The 15,500-nt window shown below is 41.6% G+C and overlaps 1 protein-coding gene across 9 annotated transcripts in view; it reads right to left on the minus strand.

The window, feature by feature from the left end:
• AGRN (agrin) overlaps positions 1–15,500 on the minus strand; it is a 3,161,231-nt gene that overhangs the window by 402,673 nt on the left and 2,743,058 nt on the right. For all 9 annotated transcript variants that reach the window (XM_044063089.1, XM_044063082.1, XM_044063083.1 and 6 more), the window contains one exon: positions 14,004–14,131. In XM_044063089.1, coding sequence (XP_043919024.1) covers positions 14,004–14,131 — 128 coding nt within the window. The remainder of the gene's footprint in view (positions 1–14,003; positions 14,132–15,500) is intronic.

A 15,500-nucleotide genomic window follows, 5' to 3' on the forward strand; every position in this document is an offset into this window, starting at 1 on the left:
GCCATACCAACAGCATATGGAGGACTGTTGATGTCCGCTGTCCCCTTGGGGATAAATGAGACTTGGGAAAATTTGCTTTTTGATACAGGTTCTGTAAGATCACAGGACAAAATTGCATTGTATTTATTACACAGAGGGGAATTGTATGTTTCTATAAGAATGATACACTCCAAGTGGGTTGGAGTAACTGTAACATAACTGTATCTTATAAATGCTATATTAAAACTAAAGATAAAAGCACTATTTGTAACGCAAATTATGATTCATATTTGAGCTTAATGAAAACAACATTAAGTGAAGTGCAGAGAAATCCTGTCTTGCATAAACAATTGTCTGTTATAGACAAGAAAATGTTTCATTCAGAACTAACCCGCATCAGTACCAAAGTAGAAAACTGTTATTTTATTTGTGGGAAAAAAGCATACAAATGGCTACCTGAGAATTGGTCCGGCAGTTGTTTTTTGGGTTATCTGGTTCCAGCTATAAGGCATACTGCAGAATTACCTCTAGGTAAGATACGAAATGTAAGAGATGTAGCCCGAAAACCTGAAGATCCTATCGGAAAACCTGTAAATCCAATGGGAAAAATCGAAGCTGGTTGGAAGAACCATCATTCCGTGAAAGATAAAGAAAAATTGACTCATATGGACTTGAGTGACAGTGTTATATCCTGGGCTGGGATATTTCCAGCATATGGAGCAGTCAAATCGATCTGGGAGTTGAGAAAACTGTCAAAGCTTCTCGAAGTAATGAGTAACGCAACTTTTTCTGCTCTCGAACTAGTGACTGACGAACTGAATGCAATGAGAACTGTTGTGCTACATAATCGAATGGCTCTTGACTTCACCCTAGCGGCGAGAGGTGGTACTTGTGCGCTTATCAAAGAAGAATGCTGTGCGTACATACCAGACAATCGACACGAAATTAATGATCACCTAGAGGTAATACAGCAGGTATCGGCCATGACTTGAACCAGGCCCAAACCCACTGACGAACTTTTTCCAGAGTCTGTTTGGTGGGTGGGGTTCTATCCTAATGAATATTTTGATTGCTATTTGTGTTGGTCTGCTCCTATTAGGAGCATGTGTCTGTTGTGGGATCCCCTGTATGAAAAGATTAGTCAAAGATTTTGTTGATATATCTGTAACTGAAACTTTGTACCAAGACATTGAATTGGAACTATTAATTCCAGACGAAACTTGTTCCGAAATATAAACTAAATGACTTGCCTAGTTAAAAGTCCTTAAAGGAGAAGGCTAGGAGACGATATAACATTCTTTATGTTTCTGAATAGAATAAAAAGTATTAAAAGGGAGGAAAATGTTAGAAAAATATGTATTTGAACATGTATAAAGTGCTAGTTTAAAAGCAAATAGTATATAATGCATTTTATTCTATTTACAATATGGCAATAAGAATGATTTTACATGTAATTGCTTGAAGCTTTGGAGCTGCAGTGTATTTGAACTCTGACCCTAGCAGTAGCCAGCTCAGCAAGCTTATGTTTTTCACTAATGATTATCTGCTGGGTCAGGAAAATTAAATGTATAAAGCACTGAATATTCTTATTCCTTCCTCTGAGATAATTGACCTTGTGAATGTATCAGAGATAAGACACAGCTGCTAAAGTAAAAGTTGCAAGAAGAACAAAGAAGTATATTACAAGAGTGAACCGACTATTGTATTCAAGCTAGCCTGAGACCTTGGAAGAGTAACATTTACAGAAAGACATAACGAACCAGGTGCTTTGCAAGGCTGTATTATTCCCATGGGAAAACTTTTAAAATGTATAACATCAGCTTTTTCTTATGAATAGAATATTGTAGACCATAGTGATGTAGGTGCCCTGTGACTAACCACGTCAGTAAGGTGGGCACAGCCTGAATGTAAGACTATATAAAATTGTGTATTTCCTGCATCATGTCAGACAAAACTCTGTACTTGTATGTTTTTTTGCCTCCTGGTGTACACTAGTAAACTTTTGCATCTGAGCCTCCTGTGTTGTTATCATTTGTTTTTATTTAACATTACCCCTGGGATCTCTTCTGTGTCGCTGCTTAACAGAGGTAGAGTAAACAAACCTTAAAAGGGCTACCTTCTGTGACCTACTATACAGAGGCACAGTCAACTAATCTAAAAGGGTGGCGAAAGCCAAACATACTCTGGCTAGGCTTATAAATGCCCTAGGGCAGATGACCTAGTATCAACCTATGACCCTATATATATCGTAGGTTTACCCCGGGAATCATCTCTGGGTCACTGCTGGACAGAGGCACAACAAACTAATGGGCACAGTATTTTTTCATATAAGGGGTGGCGTAAGCCACAATAATTTGGGCTAGGCTTATAAATGCCTTAGGGCAGATAGCCTAGTATAAACCTATGAACCTATGAACCTATATATATATATATATATATATATATATATATATACACACACACACACACACACACACACACACACACACACACACACACACACATATACATACATGTATATAGACATAGCTATATATACATACATGTATATAGATATAGATATATATATACAAACACATGCGTACAAAATATGTGCATATACTGTGTGATATATATATGGCTGCATTAGATGTGGTCAAACATTTTTTGGTTGATTCAGAGATTGTTGGCCAAAAATCATCAAATTCTAAATCAATGACCTCAACAGAGTGGGGGATAATAGTTCTACCACACTGCTGAAAGTATGTAAAAACCCATTCTGGACATTTCTCTGGTTTGTGGCTCAATCTTATAGGTTCATACGTAGGTTCATAGGTAGGTACTAGGCTATTGGCCCTATGGCCTATATAAGCCTAGCCAAAAAGGTACCCTGGTGTTTACCACCCAAGAAAATTATTTTCCTGTACCCCTATCGAACAGAGCCACAGAAGTGATCCCCGGGGTGAATTTCCTATTTCCCATCCAATCATCAAGATTTTTCTTGAAGAGTGCTAATGAGGAGCTTTGTTTGATATAGATAGGTAGTTTGTTCCAGAGTATGGGAAGTCTCTGGGACAGGAGTCTATCCCTCCAGCATGTTCTGTTCATTGTGGTGACAAGGTTTAGGTCCCTAGAGCATGTAGCTCGGAGGGATTGGGATTTCTTTAAGTGGAGCATGTCCAACAGCTCTGGGTTTGACACAGCTTTGTATGTTAGGCAGAAATCGCCTCTGAATAGGCAATATGCAATGGAGTAAAGCTGGAGTTTTTGAGACGGTCTGCGTAGGGCATCTGTTTGAGGCTGGTAATCCTCTTTGTGAGGTATTTCTGCGGCCTTTCCAGTTGTTGTAGATGTCTTGTCAGGTACATACCAAGAAGGGCGTTGTACTCTAGAATGGGTCTAATGAGTGACAAGTAGAGAGGAACAATGACCTGTTTTTTCCTGGATGAGAAACCTTTTGTGATGAGGTGTGCCATACAGAAGGATTTCCTGACTACTGTGGCGATGTGATTATCAAAGGAGAGACTACTGTCCACCTGTGTCCCAAAGTCTCTTATCATACTTTTGGTGTTAGGTAGACTACCGCCTATGTGGTAGTTCATGGGTACAGAGTTTTTACCAAAGGTGATGAGAATGCACTTTTTGGGATTGAGCTTGAGGCCATGGCTTTGACACCAGGCATCTGTCTCACTGAGGCCCTTCTGTAGGATGTCCACATCATTAGGCGTTTCAATTATAGCTCATAGTTTGCAGTAATCTGTGAACTTCATTAGCCAAAGACCTTCTGTGTTTGCCTATACTTCAGAGAAGTAGATACCAAACAGGAGAGGACCCAGGACTGAACCCTGTGGTATTCCACTTGTCACTGGTCTGAAGTCAGACTTGGGAGTCTGCTACTTTCACAGTGTGGGTTCTGTCAGTGAGCCAGTTGGCAACCCATCTTGTGACACAGGGATTTATACCTAGTTTAGTGAATTTATCTATAATTCCAGAGTGGGGGATGGTGTCAAAAGCCTCGGCAGGATCTAGATAGTCTGTGTGAACCACCTTACCCTCGTCTATGGCTTTGGTGACTGCTTCAAAGAAGTCTATCAGGTTTAGGAGACATGATCTGCATTTTACAAACCCAAACTGGGTGGGATCCAGAGTTTGGAGATTACCAATGTTTTTGTTTATAAGTTCCATAATGATATGTTCCATGGCCTTGCAGACCAGGCTCGTCAGGCTAATGGGGTGGTAGTTCCCAAGGTCCGTGGTGACTCCTCTTTGTGGAGTTGGATAACCGTCACTGTGCGCCATTCAGTGGGCACAAGCCTGAGGTGAGGCTATGATTGAACATGGTACTTAGGTGGGGTGCCAGTTCGTTCTGTAGTTCGTGTGGAACACAGCCTGAGATGTTGTCAGGTCCCATGGATGCTGTGTTCTTGGCTTTGGAGAGTGTGGTTTTTACCTGTGCAGCCATGATTACAGGAACTTTGCATTCTTCCGATATACAGATGGACCATTTAGGAGGTGAGAGGGGGCTAAAGTTAGCAGTGAACCTATCTGCCAGGATGTTGGCAATATCAGTTGGTTCTGTATATTTAGTGCCATTGTGCTGTAACTCAGAGCAGATCTGAGTGTTGCCATTGAGATTCTTGACATAGCTATAGAATGCTTTAGGCAATTTTGTTTTCATAACTAGCATTGGATGATTTCATGAGGGATCTCAGCTTCTTACTGAGGCTGACCAGGGCCTCTAATCATGGGATTTTACTCTTTTCGGTTTATTCGGTTTACATTCTCTCGATCAACAAAAAAGTGACCAAGGACTGATGATATAATCATGTACATAAACAGGATAGTCAGAGACAAATATGTACATGTATTTATTCTTTATCTTTATATTAGTCTGGTACTTAAAGAAATGAATTAAGACTATGACCTACTAACAAGCTGCTTACTTAGCCCCAGAGTTTGATAACATCAGCCTCCATTTTCCTACTGTATGACTTAGGGAAAGGAAAATACAGTTGTGTACAATTACCATAAATGTAGATATTCGAGTGTATTCACTGTTGCAGTCATTACATTTGGGTAATCTTGCTGGCAGGTTGCCTTCAATCGGCCTGAATTCCAACGTCTTGTATCCTGCGTCAGCTGCTGTCGCCCCGTCCCTGATGTCAGGTCGTCAGGGATATAAAAGAAGCAGCCGACGCCATTTTCTTTAGTTTTTCTTGCCCCAGATGTCAGGTGCCCCCTAAAAGGGTAGCCAAAATTTATATCTATATATAAAATTACTACATGCACCAATATAAACTTTACCTTCATCTACAAGCAAATACACCACATAGGTTGTATAATTCAGAGAAGGAAAGATATGTTCCATCAGAAGAAAAAGGGGGATGGCAGGTGGGTAACCTGGACTGCAACAGTGAATACACTCGAACATCTACATTTATGGTAAGTGTACACAACTGTACTATGTTCTTCGTGTTTCACTGTTGCAGTCATTACATTTGGGTACATTCCCAAAGCTATGGTTGGGAGGCTGGAGCTAAACAGCATTAGGAGCGGCTATGAGACCCTGCAGAAAGTACAGTTGTGTACCTACCATAAATGTAGATGTTCGAGTGTATTCACTGTTTCAGTCATTACACTTGGGTTATCCTGCTGGCAGGCTACCCACAGTCGGCCTGAATTCCAAAGTCTTGGTCCGGCGTCAGTTGCTGTCGCCTCTTCCCTGACGTCAGTGCGCCAGGGGTATAAAAGATGCAGCCGACGCCATTTTCTTCAGTTTTTCTTGCCCAAGATGTCAGGTGCCCCCAAAAGGGTAGGCTAAAAAACATTGCTAATAAAAGCATGCATCAAAATAACAATACCTTCATCTACAAGTAAATACACCACATAGGTTGTATAGGCTAGAGAAGTACAGATAAGCCCCAGCAAAGAAAGGGGGTTGGTGGGTGGGTAACCTGGACTGCAACAGTGAATACACTCGAACATCTACATTTATGGTAGGTACACAACTGTACTATGTTTATCGTGTTTCACTGTTGCAGTCATTACACTTGGGTTGAATCCCAAAGCTGAGGTTGGGTGGCTGGGTCTAAATAGACTTAGGAGTAGCTATAAGGCCCTGCAAGACTGCAGTGGCAAAGCCTGCTCTGGATTTAGAGTAAAGAGGCAAGTGGCAGTGCTTAGTACAAGTGTGCACTTAAGTCCAAGTTGCAGCCTCCAAAATATCCTTGGTTGGTACTCCTCTGAGGAAGGCTGCTGAGGTGGCTGCTGCCCTGGTAGAATGTGGTCTAATGCCCTTAGGCACTGATTTACCATGTTGTGAATAGCAGAAACAAATGCAGTGTCCTATCCATTTTGAAATAGTCTGCTTTGAGATAGCCTTTCCTTGTGATCCTGCAGCATATGCCACTAAACGTTGCTCAGTCTTTCTGAAAGCTTTAGTTTTATCCAAGTAGAAGCATAGTTGTCTGTGTATGTCCAAAAAATGCAGAAGTCTCTCCCCTTTATTCTGCGGTTTTGGGTAAAAAGTAGGCAAATGAATGATTTGGTTAAGAGCCACACTGGACACTACCTTAGGCATAAATGTCGGGTTTGTCCTTAGAGAAATCCTGTCCGGATGGAAGATAATGAAAGATTCCACAGCCATTAATGCCTGTAACTCTGAGACTCTTCTTGCTGAAGTTATTGCTAGGAGCAGAGCTGTTTTCCATGATAAGAATTTTATGTCAGCTGTATTGGCTGGCTCAAAAGGAGGCATTGTGAGTTTTTCCAGGACAAAATTGAGGTCCCATGCAGGTATTGGTGCTCTCCTTGGAGGTCTTATGTTTTTGGCCCCCCTAAGGAACTGCCTAAGCAATGGATATGAAAAAATAGGTGGGTCTGTATTGTAATGAGCTGAAATGGCAGAGGCATGGATGTTAACTGATGAGAAGGATAGGCCTTTGTCCAGCATCTCAATTAGATATTGTAAAATCTGAGGAATATTTGGAACAAGCTTGTCAATTCCTTGTGCCTGGTTCCAAGCACAGAATCTCTTCTATTTTTCTGCATAAGATTTTCTGGTGCTGGGCCTCCTGGCCTCCAAAATGACATACATAACCGCTTTAGAGAGAGGTGTATTTTGAATGGTTGCAGTATCCTCCATGCAGCTAGATTTAGAGTTCCGAGTTGGCTGTGCAGGATCTGATTGTTTTGTTGGGTCAGTAAATGAGGAATTTGAGGTAATGTCCAGGCTGGGCCTTGGGACAAGCTCCTTAGGATTGGGTATCAGTGTTGGCGTGGCCAATCCGGGGCAATCAGTATCATTTGTGGCTTCTCTTGTCTGACCTTTAGGAGTACCTTGGGGAGGAGAGACAGTGGAGGAAAGGCATATACTGTAAGGTTGTTCCAGCTGAATGACATGGCATCCACTTTCCATGCTTGTTCATGATAAGCCCTTGTGCAGAATCTCTGAAGTTGGCAGTTGTGAGGGGAGGAAAAAAGATCTATGTCTGGGCCTCATTTCCTTGTTATCATGCTTAAGATTTGTGGATCTAGTTTCCACTCGTGAGGGTCCATGAGGTTTCTGCTTAGTTCGTCTGCCAGAGCATTTGTTTTTCCTGGCAGGAATTGTGCTTGCAGGTGTACTTGGTAAGTCAATGCTGTGTTCCACAAAATCATGGCTTGTCTGCAGAGGGGATAGGAATGTGTGCCCCCCTGTTTGTTTATGTACCACATGACTGTGGTGTTGTCCGTCTTTATCAGCAGCTGTCCTGGATGAAGTAGGTCCTTGAAGGCTGTCAGGGCATTTTGTACAGCTAGCATCTCTTTTTGATTGATGTGTAGATGCCTTTGGCTTGGGGGCCATGTGCCCTGAATACATTTTCCTGCCATGTGGACCCCCCAGGCATAATCTGATGCATCTGTTGTTAGTGTTTGCCTGGCTGTGCGTAAAGTGAATGGTTGTCCCTTGTTGTGGTGACAGGCCTACGCCCACCATCAAAACTCCTGTTGTAGGCAAGGAATGAGGGTAATTAATGATTCCAGGCTGTGGCAATGTTGAGTCCAAACACTTTTTAGGTACCACTGTAGTTTCCTCATATGCAGTCTTGCATATGGAATTAGCAGAATGCAGGAGGCCATGTAGCCCAGAGCCTGCAGAATTTTTCTTGTAGATAACTGGGTCTTTGTTGCCATGTTTTCAAAGTAAGAAGTCAGATGCCTTTGTTTGTTTGGTGTGAGATAAGCCATCTGGGCAGTTGTATTTAAGCTTGCACCCAGGAATATTATCTCTTGAAAGGGTACTAGTTTTTATTTATTTTCGTTTACTGTCTACCCTAGGCAAATTAGTAATCTTTTTACAAATGCCAGATGCTTTAGTAGAATGTCTTTGGCTTCTGCTTGAATAAGGCAATTGTCCAAGTAGGGATATATTTGAATTCCTTTTTGTCTGCAAAATGCAATTACTGGTGCCAGGCATTTTGTGAAGTCCCTGGATGCAGTAGATAAGCCAAAGGGCAGTGCAGAGAATTGGTAGTGCTTTGAGCCAGCTATGAATCTGAGGTATCTTCTGTAAGATTGTCTGATTGGGACATGCAGGTCTGCCTCTTTGAGGTCCAAAGTTACAAGCCAAGCCTTTTTGCCCAGCATGGGCAGAAGCTGCTACAGAGTCAACATTTTGAATTTCGGAACGTCCAGAATAGTATCTAGAATAGACAGGTCCAGAATCGGTCTCCATGCTTTGTCCTTTCTTGGTACTAAGAAAAGTCTTGAATAAAATCCTTGTCCCTGCTCTTGTTGTGGCACTGACTGAATAGCCCTCATTTCCATGAGGGATGAAACTTGGTTTTGTGCCTCTGCCCATTGATTGTGTGGCAGGTCCGGCATACCTTTTGCCTTTGGAAGGGTGTGAAAGTGGAACCTGTAGCCCTGAGAGACTATATTTAAAACCCATTTGTCCTGGGTAATCATGTGCCAATTTTGTGAAAAAAGTGCTAGTTTTCCCCCTAAGGGTGCTGCCAAAAGATAAATGCTTGGCATTGGCAGAGAGAAGTCATTGGGACTATTTCCTATATGGCTGTGATTTGTCTTCTCCACTTTTGGAGGTAGAAGCACCCCAATGTTTGGGCCTGTATGAGCCCTGGGGCTGTTGTCTGCCTCTAGGGCATCTGTATCTGCCTCTTTGTGGCCTGTCTGACACGGGAAAGGACCAATTTTTAGAAGGCCAGTTCCTGCTAAATATGGGTGGCTGCACCTGTAAGAAATCCTTCACTGTCTGCATAGATTTAGCTTTATCCTCCATTTTCTTCAACACCTCTTCTGCCTTAACACCAAACAAAGTATCATGCTATAATGGAGCATCCAATAATTTTGCTTTAACATGATCAGGCAGAGTCTGTTCTTTTAACCAAGCATGCCTTCTAAGGACCAAGCCTGTTACAGCGGCCCTGCAAGAGGCCTCCAGTGAATCATAACCACATTGCAAAGTATGTTTTCCCACTTGTTCAGCTACATGCAATAAATCCTGAGGTCTGTGCTGAGGAAGTAAAAGAAAGTCTCTGAGCCTTTTCTTAGAATCTGAGTAATCATGGCTCTCCCAGTGAAAATGCTCCCTCATGGTATGCAAAGTTTCCCCAAATGAATAATCCTCAGGAGGAGAACCTGAAGGAATAGATTCTTCAGCATCAGAATCCTCATAGGGAGGAATAGAGTATCCCTGTTCTGAAGGGGAGTCAGAGGAAATGAAAACCTGATCAGAGGAATCATATTCAGTGTCTTTCCTAGGCCTCTTATCAGGAGGGGGATGGGAGCCCCTGATCAAAGTAATTAGGTCTTCGGCCATTTTGAGCATCTGTTTCTTAGGCATGGAAGTCTGTCCTGGAGAATGCTGTACTTATTTTCTTGTCTTTAAACCTGTTGGAGGTGGCCTGTGGCTCTGAGGTAGCGGGTGTCAGGGGCTGCGAAAGCGCCTCACTGAGAACCGGCGACTGGCCTAGACGAGGCTTCAGCGTCGGTTTTGGACCTCGGATGCCTGTCCTTTTCTTTTTCCTTGCGCTTTTTATGAACTCCGGTCATCGGCTGCTCCGACGGCATTATGTAATTAAACCTTCGGCCAAAGTAATGAAAAGCAAAATCGAACTGACGCTTAGTAGTGCGTTGGTTAAATCTAGCACAAAACCGACAACTAGCAACTTCGTGGTCAGGGCCTAGGCAAGGAATACAGTAAGAGTGAAAATCCTTATGAGGTATTTGCTTCCCACAAGAAATACAATTGTTAACTTTTTCTGACATTGGTCTGGAGCAAGAAAAAAGTTTCCCCAATGGGGTACTTAGCTTTTAATGAAGACTTTGGATCTGAAACTCGAACACGAAAATCTCAGGAGTCGGTCGACCGGCTCTTGCGAACTGCTTCTGCTTCGGGCACTGCGCGGCAAGAAAGACTAAAGAAAATTGTGTCGGCTGCTTCTTTTATACCCCTGACGACCTGACATCAGGGAAGGGGCAACAGCGGCCGACGCAGGACCCAAGACTTTGGAATTCAGGCCGAATGAGGGCAATCTGCCAGCAGGATTACCCAAGTGTAATGACTGCAACAGTGAAACATGAAGAACATCTTAACTTGACAGTCATACATGGCAAATGACAACTGAGCTAGGCTCCTTAGTGGTCTCCTGGATAACATGCCTAATAACTACTTATGTATGAAAACTTTAGTTCAATGATTAACTTGTTCTGGGAAATCAAATGAAATCACAGGACCTGGAAAGGAAATGTACAAACATGGGGCGAGCATGCAGCATGAAACGCCTAACCATATACAGAGATCAAAAGTAGGACTGAACCCAAGACCCTAGAATGGATACCCTAACCATTAAACCATCATACTCTACTATGCATACAGTTGGCACTAGTATGTTCATTATAACATACTCACAATTTCTCATCTGCTCAAACCAGAAACATAAAGGCTTCTTATATCCTCTGCTGAGGAAGTTTATTCTGAATTCCTAACAAAAAATGTAACATTAAATTTAGTGACGGAGGTTCCTCCAACTGTTCTTGTCTGGCCCTCTACATGTTCACAAACATTTCTGCATCCATAACACTAGCATCTTGAATGCTGATAGAGATAAAATGATTGGGCAATGGCTGACTAAAGACAGACCTTCTCAGAATAAACCTGAAAGTAGACTGAGGCTAAAGCGGCTAAAATGTAGACTCAGCAGCATATTAATTTTAACAAATTATTTAAGTCCTCAAGCTTGGTTGTCAGGTACAATATAAATGGAGTAAAACTGATTTACTAGGTAATATTACAGTTAGATGATGTGGCAAAATTGTTCCATTCTGTGATGGTTTCATGATATACATGACGCCTGTTCAGCATCACATTCACAGATTAATAGAATAGCAAAATCATGCACATAGGGGATAATTCTGTAGTCATATCATCAGCCCTTATGCCATATGTTTTGGACAGTCAGGTCAAGAGAGTTGACAAGGTGTCAAATGATCAAAAGGTGGTGGTCTTTAGCTTAGATGGCTGGGGCAGCAGCTGGAAAACTGTGGGAAACCCTCAAAATGCAGTGGGAATGCCCTGTAAGGGGGACTTGCATTTTTGGAAGGGACTAGCTGATGTTGCTTTGAGGGATGAGTTTGACTCCTACCTCCAGAAGACCTTCCCCATACCCAATAAGGTCATTGATGCGGAATCTGAATGGATTCTTTTCAAGTCTTCAGCTGTGGTGGAAGAAAGTTGTTACAGTTTAAATCTGGTCAGGGCTTGAGATTGCAGTTAACTCTAAAACCTGGTGGATAGCAGTGTTAAGGAAAGTTATCTTGTTAAAGAAAGATGCTTTCTATGTAATGCTAGTAGGGCCACAGACTTTGGATCAGGCTGAGAGTTACTCACAAGAAGACAGCAATTGTGGGAGACACTGAACAAACCAACATGTGTCAGAGGAATTTGGTATGGCCACAGATATTAATTTCTTGAGGGCATCAAAGAGGTTCTGGTAAATTACCTTGTGATGCAAGCTGAGGGTAAAATGGCTAGGCTGTTCTGAGCAAGAGTGGAGAAACACTGACCCTAACTAGGGACACATGAAAGAGGGAGGGAGAGACTGAAGAAACTTATGAATCCCACGGATGTGCCCTTCTGGGAAGTTTCACACCAAGCAGATAGTGGGACTGGACCCACTTCTGTAGATTAGATGACTGCAATGAGTAAAAATGCTGCAGTGACAAAGCTGTGGGATTAGATGAGATCACATCGGATATGCCTGAGATACTGAATGACATAACTATAAATCATGTCAAATATGCCAATAAAAATAAATATCACTTTTCACTGCTCAAAATTTATAATTTTTTTTAATAAAGTATGCACCTTAGTGAATAAGACATAATGCCTGGCTACTCCCATGTAGGATTTAACTATGTTTTAATAAATTCCATGGCTGTTCTGTATTGTGTCGTAGGCCTAATGGTTAGCCAATTTATGCAGCCAATTTCCAAATAACGACTGAAAAATTGGCTAAACTGTATATGAGAAATGTAGCAGTGCGCATGTATAGTGAAAGGTGGCTTATAGACAAGGATTTACTTTATGAAGTAACTCTGGATGACTGAAGTGAGGTGGGCAAGGCCAAACAAAAAAAAACAGACACAATGTTAGGACTGAGTCAATGAAAGGAATGCTTAAACAACTGAGGAGAGGAATGCGGTGCATTCAGGCATACACAGATGTACACCGAAGATGATCTGATATTTCGCACAAGACTCTACCTGCTACCAGTGATTTAATGGAGACTCCATGGGAAATTTAGACACGACTGGCCATTCAAAAAACAAAATTTACATTAACATACCAATGTGTTTGGGCTGATATACTAAAACACTGAGCAAAGTAGGGACAAGCAAATCCCTTTACACCAAATAGGAATCGAGGACTAAAGCCCCTGAACTATGCAGAATATCACAATTTTGGACAATGATTAATTCAAAGTTAAAGTCAAATTCACACAGCAATCTGTTTTAAAGCCATACTTAGCTTCCTATGCAGTACTTACTTTACATCTGATGTTAACATTAACATCACTTGATTTGTTTGAATGGCATTCACCTTACTGCCAATCATTTATTTTTTGGTCCGTAGGATCAGCTCAGTGGCTCTCCTTCCTGTATCCAACTGACCCATTCGTTCCTCCAATAGATCAAGAAATCTCTGGCTCATTTGTTCCCTGGTAGAGGTGAAGGGCATTATTAGGGAGAGGGGCTAGTCTGCAGATCTTGTGGACTGTCCCCACTCTTGCCGCAACTTTCCATGCTCCACTCATAGCTGCCTTGGGAGGTACATGCACACTTTCGCACATGCACAACGTCCTAACCAAGCAGCACACAGCTTGCACTACAGACTTACTAGGCTCTTCATGCTGTGACAATACACTTCCATTCCTCTAGGTGTCACCAGTATGGCAAGCCATGCTGCCCCCATCCCCCCAGGATAAACAAGCTGGCTTTACCTACTCGCTCCCATCCCTCCCTACGGAGATCCTCCAGCACCATTCCCACTAGCCATATACAGGCTGTCAAGGGTGCAATCAGGGCTTTATCCCACTGCATTATTAGGCCGGATCAACTACCAATAAATGTTACGATATCCGAGACTTCTCCCAATGCAATTATTAAAACACTGTCTGTGACACCACTTTGAAAACAGAATGCTTTTGAGAAGGTGGAAGCTCCTGTTTAGGGAAGTTAGTTCAGTCATGAATTTATTTTCTGATGAACAGACCATACTTCACAGAAACAATCATGTTAACATTAAAAATTGAGAGAAACTATACTAATGTGTACAACAAGTAAATATGAATATCAGGCTGGCAGATACACTCTTGGTGGTGCTGAAAAGCATTTAAGGGAAGGAAAGTTATTCGATTTATGCTCTTTCCTCATAAGTGCTAATGACTGACAGCATAATGCATTTAATAATCCTGCGTGGGCCATGTTAGCAAAAAACAAAAATGTAACATCCATTTAAGTGTCAATAATATTCCTTCACTTACTGCACTCTCTATACTTCTGGCAGTTTCTCCAAAGAGTTCTGATTTAGGATCAGCCATTTCTGGGGTGTAGAACAATTCCTGGCCTTCGACTTCCTCCAAAACTAGAAAGCCTGTAAACATTTTGGTTGCTGGGGAAACAGAAAGGTGCAGTCAGCTATTATGATAAAAAGAGATTTTAAAAAAAAAACACCACATGCTTTAGAAATCCACTCCCTGAACACTCCTGAATATCAATGTTTTGGTAGTGCCAGGTGTTAGTAGAATGTACAGAACAGCAATGTTGTTAGTTTCAAAGCATGTTGGGGTGAACTGATAGATTAACAACCCAGGAATAATTCGTTAAATATAATAGGTTTTACCATTCTGCTCCTCCGTAGCTCCAGAAAGGACAGCGTGAATGACTGAACAATAAGAGATAGTTATTGTGGTACAGCATTGTTACATTCAGCTGCTTCAGATAAAGCATAAAGGATGGCATATTCTTGGAAACACAAGCTCAGCCCATTAAATGAAAACTAAAAGCCAATTTGATTAGCAGTTTGGCAGATTTAAACACAAGTTTGAAAAAGAAGTAATTTTGAGTGTCATTTTAAGCTGTCATCTTTTAAACTGAATGAGTGGGATCGGAGGGCTGTCATTTGTGAATGACAGCTTAAACTCTGCTTCCTGCTCCTATATTTAGTCCTTAGATGGGTCATGCATATATGTCTCAGCATACAGTGGAATAGTGCCAAGATTCACAATCAATCAGCACTTGCATTTAATGAAGGGTTACAACTGAATTCTAAAACTCTCTCAGGTCAAGTTTGCAGCTTTCAACGTTAGCTTAAGTGAGATCTTTCTGCTGCTTCATTAAGCCTCCTGCCGGAGTAAATGTCACTGAATCCCTGAACAGGTCAACCTTTAATGGCTAGGATTTTTATAATAATGAAACAGTTCCAGGCTATAAATCTTAAGAATCTCCCCACCCCCACCATCAGCAACAGCACTGGGCGAAAGCTTCCCCAAGGACAATAGTTTTCGACCCAAATACTTCCCCTGCCCATATGGAAATACAAAATTGGGCTCATGTTCTCTGTCAATAGGTGCAAGGGGACTACAGCAATCAGCTACCTGGTACACAGCATTGGTTACTGTTTTCTCAAGCATAAGAAAAACAATGGATTGCTGACTGAACACTGTTGGTATTTCTTCAGATAGATTAGGTGCCTTAAAGAACATCTGTCATTTACAATTACATCAGCTGTTTTAATATTCATACCATGAAATTTACATTGTCAAGTAATGCTCATGAGAAAAGAAAAACATTTATCATAAATAGTATTTGTAAACAAATGCCGATCTCTCAGTGCTAGAAATGCCAATTAAGTGATGTTTTCATTCCAAACAACGCATCTGCACTTCCATCCATAAATGCACTCTCATCATCTGTATTTTTCGCCAGCTAAGATGTTGGATGCAAAACAAAGAAACTGCATTGTGTGTAAGGTTTTTTTT

Source organism: Protopterus annectens, chromosome 2.part1 (assembly GCF_019279795.1).
Source record: "Protopterus annectens isolate FY-2018-M chromosome 2.part1, PAN1.0, whole genome shotgun sequence".
NCBI lineage: Eukaryota > Metazoa > Chordata > Ceratodontiformes > Protopteridae > Protopterus > Protopterus annectens.